Consider the following 13547-nt stretch of genomic DNA (forward strand, 5'->3'; position numbering starts at 1 on the left):
TTTTACCCAAATACATTACACTACAACAGCCCAATCTATAATATAAACTAAGCGTTTAAGTATATTTATATTTTTTCCAGTTTAATGGATTACATTTTGAAGGCAGACCCTTAGCACAGTTTCTTGATATCATCATTAAAAAATTATGTAGATGATTTCTTACCTGAGTAACTTAGTGCTCACATCTGATTGCTCAACACTAAGCTAGTGAAGAACCACAAAAACTGCCTGTTTTTCAAAGCCAATTCATGCTGACAATTCTGAGGTGTTTGGACATAAAATGTGTGTTAATATTTCACGCAAGTTAAGTAAATTGATGATCAGGCTCCTATCACAGGCTGATCTCCCAAAGGGGTTGGGAGAGGAGTAGAACAAAATAATTGAAAAGTAAAATATTATAAACATTAAAGGAAAGTTTTTAAAAAAATAATTTAGGATCTTTTTCAGAATAGGTTATGATTAACCTACATATGTAAAATTCATAATTCTGCATCAGTACTTGGAAAGCACTAATGCACTGAAATCACTGGTGTTGGCTGGTTGTTTTTATGTGAATTCTTCATCTGTTCACTTAGTGAGTTTTTCTGGTTGAGATATTCTACCTGTTAATTATAAAATTAGCCCACAAGCTTCTGTTTCAATGAGTAATTTTAGATTGTTCATAATTTATTTGGGTAGTTGATTTATGATTACATCTATATGTCTAGCAGGAAGCCTTTAATGGTCCTCAAAATAATTTGTTTATAATTTGCTTGTAAGTAAGAAAAATAATAATTGAAGTACATAACATATATTTCTTACAATTTTAATATTTAAAATTTATTTGTATAATCATAACAGTATGCATATAATTATGAAATCTAATCAGGGTATTTAAGAACCTCTGTACTCAACTTTTCAACTTGCAAAATGTATATGATTGTTGGGAATACAATTATTAGATTATTTGGTAATTAAATGGTATTGTTCAGCTAAAATGAACTATAATAGTTCCAGGTTACCCTAAGTTTTTCTGAGATAACAGGTAAGTTGTAGTGTTACATTATCTTTAGCTTCCTAAAATATGGCAGATTGACCTGCAACAACAGGCTCTAGTGGAACATAATTTATTCATTTAGTGATAAGGAAGACAAATTAAGTAAGCCTTCAACTTCCGACTTTAGATTTCTAATATTAATATAATTCATGTCATCCCTGAAGCTTTTATTAAGAACAATAATATATGTTTAATTAAATGATCTTTATTATTTTCTATAAATTACTTATTTTCAGATGCATAATCATGAAATAATAAAGATTTTTTGATCAATTGTTTTTCTATTTTTCCTTAAAAGGTATTTAGGCAAGGTCATTAAAACATTGCATTCTCCACAACGTATGGATGAATTCTTTTATTTTTTTCCTAAGAGATTTTTCCCTTTTGTTCTTTTTATCTTTTCTTTTTTATTTTCACTATTTTTTATTGTATTTCTACTTTTCTAACATCAAAGAATAAACATCATCTAACGAAAGTTTCTACAATGATATTTTTCTAATTAAATAATATATTAATATTTTGGTATAAATAATTTAGGGAAATTTTTTAACAGATGATCCCAAGTGTATTTGCAATCATTTGAAATTTGTTCATCTGTGCATTGCTGAAAGCACTATCAGTTAATATTACCCTTTAGTAAAACAACTTGGCCTTATGAATTCAGGATCATAAGTATGTTTATACTCTAATTTTAAAATGCTACTTACCTTTAAGACATTACTCCTCCTTCCCCTGAAAAGCACAATAATGTTCACTATACCACTATTCATAATAGGCAATTGATAGCAACCAAAATGTTCAGCAATGAGGTGATGGTGGCTAAACAAATTATGATATAGAGAATCGGGAATATTAATATAGTCATTAATAGTATTATAAAGACTATGTAAAACCATGGAAGGAGAGGGACAGAATAAAAAGTACAGTATAAGTGCATTTTCTGATGATATGTGTGCATGTGAACAAACTCTAAAGAATATGCAAATATAATAAGTAGCTGTGTTATATAGTTTTTTTCTCTTTGTTTCTCAAGCTCCCTTCATTGTTTTATTAATAATAAAAAAGATTTTTTTAAATGTGTTAGGCTTACAGGTAGCCATTACTATGCTGAAGGTTGAATAAAAATAATCACGTAAATTTATTTACAATTATTGAGTACCTTTACCCTTTCCTTCAGAACATTATCGAGATCACTGAGTTAACACAGATCCGTGGGTGCTTTTGGGTTTTAACAGGTACCAGTCAGTGGCCCAGACCTGGAGGGCAAGCGCCTTCATCCCCAAGCTATGAAAACTCACTTCACTCCCTGGTAAGAGCCTCTTATCTGATAGCTTGAAGCTTTTGTGGTTTTTTTTTTTTCTGTTGTTGTTGTTTTTTAATAAATCTTGCATAACTCTGAAGAAACAGTAGGATAGCATTACACATGAATTCTTTGCTAACAAATGGCCTGATTTAGTTGAACAATATCAGACACATTGGGTGTGCCTTTTGCCATCTGTTCTTTGGGGCATCAGGCTTCTGGTTTCAGGACAGCTGGTGTTAAAATAATAGTGTTATGGGATTTTTGTTTCTTTAACAAATCTAGGGCTTAATATTTCTATGCTTTTATGTTTACATAAAAGAAAACTTTTATAAAAGGCAAGTAAAAGCAAGAAAATTTAATCCAGTAATGTAAAATGGTTATATTTACTCTCTCATATGATAGTGCTGTGTATAATTTAGTACATTTCCACTAAAAATTTTAATATGAGTGTCAATGATTTTTGTCATAAAAGTGTTATTTCCCATGTTTTTTCATGGAAAAGAATGTATTGTGCAAATCACACAAGCAAACCATTAGGGAACCTTCTAGGTACTCAGAGCCGTGAAGAATTTGTGGTAGAATGTTAACTACTGTTGCTTTTGTATGCTTACATTTGTTACCCAGAATTACAAAGTATAATGAAAGCAAAATAAGTATGATTTGATGGAATGCTAAGTCATACCCTCGTTCAATAATTTCAGGTTGCAAATAGAAATGTTCTTTTTCTGTGACTAACAGAACATTTTAAATTGAAGAAAAGTTTTCTTCTCATGTATTTTGTAAGCAAATACAGGCAATGTGCTAATAACCTTGTAACTTCCCTGTTGAATCCCAGCCTCTCATACCTTAATACAAGTAGTTCTCTCAGGTCTCCGCGTTAACTTTACTAACATGTTATGCTGACATGCACATCAGCTATTTCCTCATCTCTTTTGGAGTTAATCTTAACCTGTGCTTTGCCTCCTGTTCTGTCTTGACTTTGCCAGAAAAATCGAGTTGAGCAGCAACTTCACGAGCATTTGCAAGATGCAATGTCCTTCTTAAAGGATGTCTGTGAGGTACTATTTCTTTTAGATGGTGCCTTTTTTGTGTTTCGATTAATTATACTTCCCATTATTCATTTAAAATTTTCAAGCTATACAGACTCCAGTCTTTTAAAATGATGACCATTTCAGTTTTTGTAACAGTATATAGGAATAGACTTTTGTCTCTTGTGTTGTTGAGAGTGATTCTTTTAAAACAGCTCTACTAGCATGTGCTTTTTATTTTTAAAATTCTAATATGTTTGTGTATGGGGTATATGTATGTCCTCAGACAGATAATGTCATTTCTTCAGTTTTGTCAAAGAGTATACATGGATGTGTTCCCCATGTAAGATATGTATGCTTTATACACCTAAAACAAAATTACGACTTGTGGGTTTTGAAGTCCCTTCCCCATCACTGAAAAATCAGTATTTAAAGTATAGGTTATCCTTCTTTATCAACTATAATTAAATATTGACATAGTAGCCTTCATCTTTTCTAGAAGCTAAAAGAAATAACCTCATGGTAGATTGGTAAATTCATCTTTATAAAGCAGTGATTTGTTTCTGAAGATTTAAAAATTGAGCATAGTCTACATGTAGATAGTCATTCTTTTTTTGTTGATTTGTAGTGCAAGTAGTTGCTTTGGAAGCTATTTGATAGTGCATTTCACATGCTGTCTTCCACATATCCCAAAGTAGGAAACATAGCGCTTTAATGAATTTAACAGATACCAGCAGTAACCTCCATGATTTTTTTCAATCCATACAGCAGTCTCGAATGGAGGATCGTTTAGACAGACTGGATGATGCTATCCATGTGCTGCGGAACCATGCTGTGGGACCTTCCACCAGTTTGCCTGCTGGTCATGGTGATATACACAGTTTATTGGGACCATCCCATAATGCACCAATTGGAAGCCTCAGTTCAAACTATGGAGGATCAAGCCTTGTTACAAGCAGTAGATCAGCTTCAATGGTAAAATAGTGCTCATCTTTTTTGTAGTAACCCCTAAAGCTTATTGTTCTGTTTTTCATGAAATCTTTGGGAAAGAGGATCTTTCTTTTTGAAAAGAAGGTAAAGAGTGGCTTTTAAGCATTTCTTTTACTGTCTTGGACAGGGTCATTGGCTGAGTATTGGCCCATAAAATCCTGCTAGACCATGTGCAAAAAGCAGAAACTTTCTACAAAGATCGTTTTAGCTTAAACTTGGATTTTTTCCAGATGTATAATAATTGGCACAACAGGTTTTGCCTTGAAATAGTGAGTAGGAAGTCTGCATAGCAAAAGCAGTAAAGCAAGACTGAATCTCAGGGGTTCTAGTCTAGAAAAGTTGTTTATTATGACTTGAGACCAACCTTCAGTGGTAGAAAGAATGTGAAATTCTAATTTGTACAGGTCCAAATTTCAACTTTATTCCCAAATGAAGAAAAAATGGGGGGAGGGTATTTTTAAGAATGACTGAAGTAATAAAGAAAGGAAACAATTTTAGATTAATCCCCGAAGAGAACAAAATAATTGAATCCATCTGTTTAAAAACATGGTAATTTTTTTAGAGGCGAAAAAGTACACTTCTGCAGCCATACACGTCAAAAATTCTATGTTGAATATCTTACATTATTCTTTATCCAAATTGTCTTTTAAAGAAATGAAGTTCTTTAAAAAAAAAAGTGACATTCTTTTTGAACCTGCTGTTTAACTGATACCATGTGTTTACATGTTTATGGCACACTTTTCAAGGTATGTTGCATGCTGTAAAATATTCTCCTATGAAACAGATTTCTAGCTGTAAGCCATGTGATCAAGGCTAAAACTCACCTATCATCGAAATAATTAGGTCCCCAAATGCTGAAGTCTTATGTTCTGTAAAATAGAATTGGTTCCAGATTTTCACATTCACATATCATACAGCCATTTATATTCATTTTAGAGCCTCCAAAGTAAACATCAAACAAGGCTGCCTGGTTTCTGAGAACAGTGTTTACAGCAACATGGGTAATATTAGATGTCTGCATATCTTAACAGCTGTTTGTTTGTGTGGTTTTTTTGATCACGAAATCTTGAAATTCAGGCTGCTTTTAAATTAGTTTTTGTTGGGAGTCAAGATGGCAGACCAGAGACACCAGCTGCCAAATTGTGTTAGAAAGAAGGAAAAGTTTTAGATGAAAAAGAAAAAAAACAAACAAATAAATTTTTGTTGCTATTGATTAGCTAATGTGAAAACATTTATGAATTACTAAACTAATAGAAATATGAGGGTATTTTTATCACTATTAGTAATAGTAATAAACTAATTCTAATGGTATAATAAGACTAATAAGATGGCATTTGTTAAAAATATGAATGTAGAATAGCAAACTAATTATTTATAACTTGTTGAAATAGTATTTATCCTTACTTAGAAGAATGACTTGAAAATCAGTGTACTTCCATCCCAAGTTGATGTTAACTGAAACATTCTTATTCCTTATCTTAGTCTTTTATTTTTTGAGACAGGGTCTCACTCTCTCACCCTGGGTAGAGTGCAGTGGCATCATCATAGCTCACTGTAACCTCAAACTCAGGGGCTCAGTCAATCCTCTTGCCTCAGCCTCCTGAGTTGCTGGTACTACAGGTGTGCACCAGGACACCTGGCTCATTTTTCTATTTTTAGTAGAGACAGGGTCTCACTTTTGCTCAAGCTGGTCTCAAACTCCTGATCTCAAGCAGTCTCAGCCTCGGCTTCCCATAGTGTAGGATTACAGGTGTTGAGCTACTGCTCCCGGCTGTTAATCATTTTTTAATTCTTCACTGTTATAGCTTACTATTCCTATTCCAACTTACCTACTACAGTATTTGATGTATCTCTGGCTCCTCCCAATTAAATGTGAAGTTTGTATAAAATGGAACTTCTGCCTTGAGGCGGTTGTATTTTTTACCAATTTTGGATATTCCTTAATAGGCAAAGAAACTTTTCAACGTCCAGTCTTCCTAAAGCCATGTAGAAACCTAGTGCATTTTAAAAGGACTGGTAGGAGAAATTCTTTCATTAGATATTGCCCTAAAACTTTTAACTAAGAAAGTAGCTCCCACTGTATCCTCTAAGAATGTGCTACCTACTTCAGAACATCAACAAAAGGGCTGCCAGAATATTGTTAAAAAAGGAAAAATCTCGGCCAGGCACAGTGGCTCAAGCCTGTAATCCCAGCACTTTGGGAGTCCAAGGCAGGAGGATTGCTTAGGCCAGGAGTTCGAGACCAGCCTGGGTAACATAACAAGACCCCATTTCTACAAAGAATTAAAAAATTAGCTGGGCATATTGGCATGTGCCCTGTAGTCCCAGCTTCTTGGGAGGCTGAGGTGGGAGGATCACTTGAACCCAGGAGTTCAAGGCTACAGTGAACTATGATGATGCCCCTGCACTCCAGCCTAGGCAACAGCGTGTCTCTTAAAAAAAAAAAGAAAGAAAAATCTCAAAGTAGTTTAGAAGACAGGGTCTTCTGAAACATGAACTGAGTCTAGCCTTTGAGCAGCAAACATCAGTGCCACAGCAACTAAGCCTAAGCTGTTGCTTAGTGTGTCTATCAAGGTCTTCTCTTCTGTTCTTATAACCTTCTGAGAAGCCACAGAGCTATTGAAAATCTGCCACACATGATCTGCTATCCCCACCCCATCCAGACACAATCACTAGTGTACTTCCCAGCAGTAGAGATCCAATGTTTCTACCAGGCTTACCCTCAAAATATAAAGTTATTAGGTGACAAAATCTGACACTGTCAGGTGAGTCAGTATTCATCTCCTGTCCTTCCAAAGTAAGCTTTTTACCTGTAAGTCCTCAGTTCTCAGCTTCAGCAAAAAGACCAAGGGAGGATGGAATGAAATGAAACTCACAGTCTGCTAGTGACTTTCTCAGCTGAATCTTAGGTACATTGTTGATGAAGACCTAGTGGCTCTCATCCATGTCTGAGGAATCCCATCAGTACTGCTGGAAATTCTTGCTTACATGTTTAGTACCCACCTATATGGAATCAACTCTTTCATATTCTTGCAGGATGTGTGATTTGGGGAACACTTTTTTTTTTTTAATTGTTGCCCGCCGTCTCCAAGAGCTAATCTTGTGCTTTTATTGTCCCCTTATCACCTCCACATACTCCTCCAACTGATTATGACTAAGAAATAATGCAATTTTACATTTTGGAATCAATTTCCTTTTTTTTTTTTTTTTTGTCTTACGTACTTTCCAGAAGTTTATGTACTTTTTCCTGCTTTAATGTAAATTAGTATTTGTTTTAGGTTCCTAATATGGAAGCTACATGGCCAGAATTAGAAAGTGACCACAGATATATCACTTTATCAGCAATTCTACATGATCTCCATGTAGAATTTGTGAGGTCAGCTTTTTTTTTTACAAACATTTAATTTTTATCATTCTGTTTATTTCTTGCAGATAGAATTATTCTGGTAAATACAGATATTTTCAGGACCTCCACAGAACATTCAAATAACATTTTTGTTATATTGGAACTCTGTTCTAATGAGCATTACTGTGGGTCAGCTTCCTAATTATAGGGTTAAATATAATATTGCTTTCTTTCCTAGCATTTAGAAAAAGGTTCAATATACTTTTTCTATAAAGGGCCAGACAGTAAATATTTTCAGCTTTGCAGGCTATATGGTCTCTGTCACAACTACTTAATTCTGACATTATAACATGAAAGCAGCCACGGACAATATGAAAACAACAAACTCCTTTATTTATGAAAAATAGGACAAGATTTGGCCACAGGCTGTACCTTGAAAAATCCTGATTTATAACATGAATTGGCTTCCCAGTGTGGTTAAGGGGGTAGTTTTTCCTTTTTCCTGGATCCTATAACTTTTTTGTTTATTTTGTTTTAGTGAGTATTTTGGGAGTTTTGTTGAATAAATTGGAATATTTGAGGTAAGCCAGGATTTACTGGGAATGAAAGAGTAAAAGTTGATGGCAGGATAAAAATGGTACGGACAACTCAGCTCAGACAAGATGGGAACCAAGGTGACTTGTAAAGTCTGCGTGGACAGGTTAACTAAACAGTGTCCTTGGCCAGGGAAATAGCTCTGTTGTTGTGAACCTCTGTCTACATTGTTTTTAATAACAGCATTATGCCAGTAAGGTCTTTTACACATACTAGTATTGATTTGTAGGTCCATCTTCCTGTCTTGTAGATGAAATAATTGTCTAGTATTTTTTAATTGTTCTAGAAAAAGATTTTATATTTCTTACCAGTGAAATAAGAAGACTACTACCTTCCAAAAATATATGTTATTACTAATAAGAATCAACATGAAAAGACTTAACTTTTGCTATTGTTTCTTTTAACTGGACATACTTGACTGGCATCAGAGTTTAGAATTAAATGAGATTTCAACCACAGAGGGCTTTTAACATATTTTAGCTACCTGATATACACAAAATTTAAATCTCCTGAAAGTACATTGGAAAAAGGAACTAGGAAATGGGTAATTCCTACTCCTTTATATATAAGTAGTATAGCCAGCCTGGCATCTTTCTAATATTTGCTCTTATTTTTAAATGGGGCTAACATTTCATTTACTTAATTTTCTATACTCATAATATTTTTTATATATTTCTCCATATATGCTTAAAGCAAATTCTATAAAACTTAAGGTTTTTTGATCAAACAGTCTTATTGGTATGTGATAGATGTACCATTTAAATTTTAAAACAGTTTTTCTTCAGATGGTGATTTCAACTTCAGACCAAACTAAGTGAGATTTGAAGCTTTTTGTGCATTAGTCCTTTAAGGAAGGTTGATGCAAATCTAAAAAGTTTCTTATTTATGAGACAGGACAAAATTCCATTCATGAGGTCTTTTAATTTCATTGTTACAAGTCCCGAGGAAATTTAATCCAGACATTTCTCTTAATTATTTTTTGGGTATTGCTTGGGTTTTTTGCTGTTCAAGTGGTGGTTGGGCAAGTGTGGTATTCTTGTATGAGAGCATAGGAAATGTTAAATTGTAGAATATAAAGCTACCTTATACAATGATTTAAAAATATAAATCATGTCTGCTTTCTTAAATCCTAAAGCAATTAGAGAAACTATATTTTCCTTAGTTCTACGAAACTTAAGTTATTAAAGATTAACAGGCAAATAGGGTAATATTTTGTTGAAAATTATCTCAGCATTTTTGTCACTTATCAAATAAGTTTGAAGTCGTTTTAGCCTTCCATTTGGACAATATTTAATTTTAGCAGTATGGGTTTATAATATTGTAGAAATTGTGTTTCAACTGAATAGAAGGATTTTACTTTTAACCACTCTTACTATTTCTAAACAGTTTTTTTCTAAGTGGGCAATTTAAAAATTTTTTATTTTCATTAAGATCATATTATAGTGCTTTTTAAGGGTTTTGGTAACATTTTAAAGTTCAAAATTATTCAAAATGGCAACCTTTTAAAAGTTTGCAAAACATAGAAGTTATACATTTACAGAAATACCATTTAAAAGGAACCATAACAAATGGAATATTACCAAGTTTCTAACATAAAACCCTTCTTCAGATAAAACAAAATACGTTGGTGTGGATAGTATATAAAGATCCTTTAATCAATCTAGAGATTAATATTGATTAATTTAAATTGTTAGTATTCAGTGAATAGTACGAATTGAACACATTATTAGAATTCAGAATCAGAGAGGAATTCATACTGAGTACTTTTCAGTCTGTCCCTTAATTCTCAAGACCTCTTATTCATCAGCTAATTAGATTTAACATTTTTCCATTGTGAGTGCTAAAGCCATTGGCCGAATTAAATGAAAACAAGTCCCTTGTTGGGTTCGCTCACAAAATTAAGGCTGTACGCAGATTGTGAAGATTGAGTATGCAGGATGATGTCATTTAATGGGATGGGCCTTTTATTCTGAAATAGGGCTCTTCATAATAATTGAAACTCAGAGCATAGCAGGCGAGTTTTCCTTCCCCTGCCACTCCCCCTGCAGCAGCAGCAGCCTGTCAGCTGTATGCTAACGAGGTGAACAATTAAACAGGGTCCTATCTGGCTGGCCCCACAAGCTCTAGGCTCAGACAAAGAACTGTTTATACACCTGTTGTGTATGTAGACAGAGCCATTTGAATGTGGAGTTGCAGATTAAAGAGAGGACATAGGAGCCAGGGTGAGCAAGGGTTAAAGAGAACCATAAGAACTGTGAAAGTCAAATTCTCCAGAAAATATATGAGGGCCATTTGCAAGGGGCATCAAGTTACAAAGAAAAGTTCCTGCTAACTTCATTAACATGAAAAACTCCAGACTTCAAGCTTTCTTCTAGTCTGAGGCCATTTGTTAAAGGCTTATATTTTTGCTATGTGTGCCAATTAATTTTTTTCTTTTGGAACCCAGTAATGTAAGTCGGTGTGAGAAAATATTCAGTTTATAGTATTTTATACAGGCAAAAATATTTGTTGGCTTTTATATCCCAAACCAAATCTAGCAACTTTTCTGATTTTCCTTAAGGGAAAGGCAAAATCTCTAAGATTTATCATTTAGATAATGATCCTGTGTCTGCCAAGCCTTTCATCAGAAAGGAGATGATAGAGCATTTTTAAATAGTTGAGTTTTAGAAAATCAGTGAATTATTTATACTAATAAAATTAAAGGAAGTCAGAATTCAGATGCATTATCATTTAAGTGAAAATTGTTCGTTGCTATTCAATTGTCTTACAAAGCTATGAGTTTCACATGTATAATATATAGTAAATATGTATATGTTTGCAAGTTTATATTTTAAAAGGCTATTTTCTTTTCAGTTACTTGGTGTGATAATTCAAAATACTATGTAAGAACAGAAGTAGCACATATTACTAGAGATCATAGAAATTTTTAAGTCCACATTATAAATACAAACAGAAATCCTCGCTTTTACTTTATCCTACAACAGTTTCCTCAACCAGTCAAAATTGTTCTAGGGAATATTTTTATCTTTAAAATAGACCTAAGCTTCTAAGGTTATAAAAAATCTGCAGCTATATGTTGTCTTTATTCATATCTATTTTTGTAAAATGAGATTTTGAACTGACCTTCCTCTTAGATCATTTGAGTATTTCATAGATCACAAGAAAGCACCCTCGTGTGTTAAGAATAAACATGACCAGAACACCCTTGAGACAGGATTTCATGGAACATCTTAAAAATAATTTTCTTTCTTAAATGCAGTTTTCACAATCTACTTCTTTACTGGTTATTAGGTTTAGTTCTGCAGATTTTTCTCAAGTGTTGTAGGAGAGGAGGATGTAAAGGCTAAAACTTTCTGAAGTGGAAAGTGGGATGGAAGTCTGCCGTAGTTTCTCTGGTTCCTTCCCAGCTTTAAGATTTTATTATTCTAATGCGTGATGAAATTATGTGGTTTAGGAAAAGAGTACAGTCGATGCTTGATTATATAAGGGAGTAGTGACACAAATAATAACTCAGCAAGCTATGGAATACATTAAATGAGTTTTTAGGTTTTTTTATTTCAAAAAATTTAGGGGGTACAAGTGTTTTTTTGTTACATGGATGAATTGTATCGTGCTGAATTCAGGCTTTCAGTGTACCCATCACCAGTATAGTGTACGTTGTACCCTAAAATGGGTTTTTAAAAAACATGTGAAGAATAAGGGTTAAAGACAAACATTTCTTAAAAAGTATGGTATAAGAAGTGATATATTCTAATTAGATCCACTGCCAAATGGCCTACACTGCTTAAAACTTTGCTTTGGTTCCTTTTTAGCTCACAGGAAACCAAAGAATAAACATGCATACAGGTATTTATACCTCTTAGGCTAAAATCCATACACAGTCATGAAAGATAAAAGCTATATTAATTACTTGAGGGATTCAAAGCTTGGCAGTTTACTGGGATTGAAGGATTTATTGAAAAACAGTGGTTCTCTTGTATAACTCCAGGCAATAAACCTATTTAATTAAAGGCTTAATCTTCTGGTTGACACGTCTGCTGTTTTTCTAATAAAAAGCTTTGTCTGTAACAAGGTTTTCTAAAGGTACTGCAATAGCTGAATGCTTGGTGATAGTTGCATACTTTTACCTTTGCATTTCAGGTTAACTGTGACTTGTATAAGTTTGATTAAAACTGAGAATAAAAATATATGCCAATTTTGTTGCCCAGCAATGCAAAACTTTTAAGTTAATTTTATATTGCTTTTGCTGCTCTTTTAAAAATTTTGAGGGGAGGCAGAGGAAGTAGAAAACTATAAGAGGAGCAAACTTACATAAATACCTTTATTGCTTGGAGTGTAGCAATATTTTGTTAAATGCAAGTTCATGCATACTTTAATATATTTCTGGAGAAAATGAAACATTTTCAGATTGTTTATAAAGGATTATTAGTAGGCCCTATAATGTCTAATGCTTTATGGCTTGTAGAAGCTCATTTGCTTCTCAGAACAACCTTTCTGTAGGATTTAAAATATACAAGCTAGAATTTTTATTTTTTAAAAAAGTAACATTTTGGTTTGATTGAAAAGCAGTACTATGATCAAGTATTTTGAAATTCCCACCAAGAACCAGAAAAGTGGCATCCAGAAAAAGTTCCTAAATTCAGATGAATGATACTGTTTTCTCTATTAAACCTAGTAAAAAAATTTGTAGTTATCACCCCTGAACTATCTTGACCATCTTTTATTTTTTGTTTTTCTTTACTTTAGGTTGGAACTCATCGAGAAGACTCTGTCAGTCTCAATGGCAATCATTCAGTCCTGTCTAGTACAGTCACTGCTTCAAGCACAGACCTGAACCATAAAACACAAGAAAATTATAGAGGTACCTGTATTGTTGATTTTTCAGCAGTAATGCAAACAGAGATATCCTTTCAAACATTGTTACCTTTCTCACAACTGGATTGACATCTGTGAATAAAGTCATTTAGGTGGAGGAATTTCAAATCGTGCTACTGCATGAGTGTGGAGGGGTAGATATTTAGGGTTCCAACTGGCCCACCTGACTGGACGATTGTACTTATTGATAGATGGAGCCCCGTACAAACCTTTGTTCAGTATTTACTGGTTATCTTTATACCTGCTTTTGTTTCTGTCATGTCTCTCTTCCTAAATCACTTCCCCTCATGAGTGAGTCTTCATGGTCCTAGAGGCAGTGAGAAAGATATTTCTGAGTAAACAGAGTTCTGAATGATGAAAACTGTTATATTGGAG

The 13547-nt window shown here is 33.5% G+C and overlaps 1 protein-coding gene across 6 annotated transcripts in view; it reads left to right on the plus strand.

Moving 5' to 3' along the window:
- TCF12 (transcription factor 12) overlaps positions 1-13547 on the plus strand; it is a 346996-nt gene that overhangs the window by 316263 nt on the left and 17186 nt on the right. For 3 of the 6 annotated variants that reach the window (XM_045529997.1, XM_045530003.1, XM_045530023.1), the window contains 3 exons: positions 2272-2345; positions 4136-4342; positions 13044-13158. In XM_045529997.1, the coding sequence (XP_045385953.1) occupies positions 2272-2345; positions 4136-4342; positions 13044-13158 (396 nt within the window). Of the gene's footprint in view, positions 1-2271; positions 2346-3325; positions 3398-4135; positions 4343-13043; positions 13159-13547 lie in introns of all 6 variants that reach the window. The other 3 variants (XM_045529980.1, XM_045530012.1, XM_045529989.1) reach the window with 2 other exon arrangements.

Source organism: Lemur catta, chromosome 1 (assembly GCF_020740605.2).
Source record: "Lemur catta isolate mLemCat1 chromosome 1, mLemCat1.pri, whole genome shotgun sequence".
Classification (NCBI taxonomy): Eukaryota; Metazoa; Chordata; class Mammalia; order Primates; family Lemuridae; genus Lemur; species Lemur catta.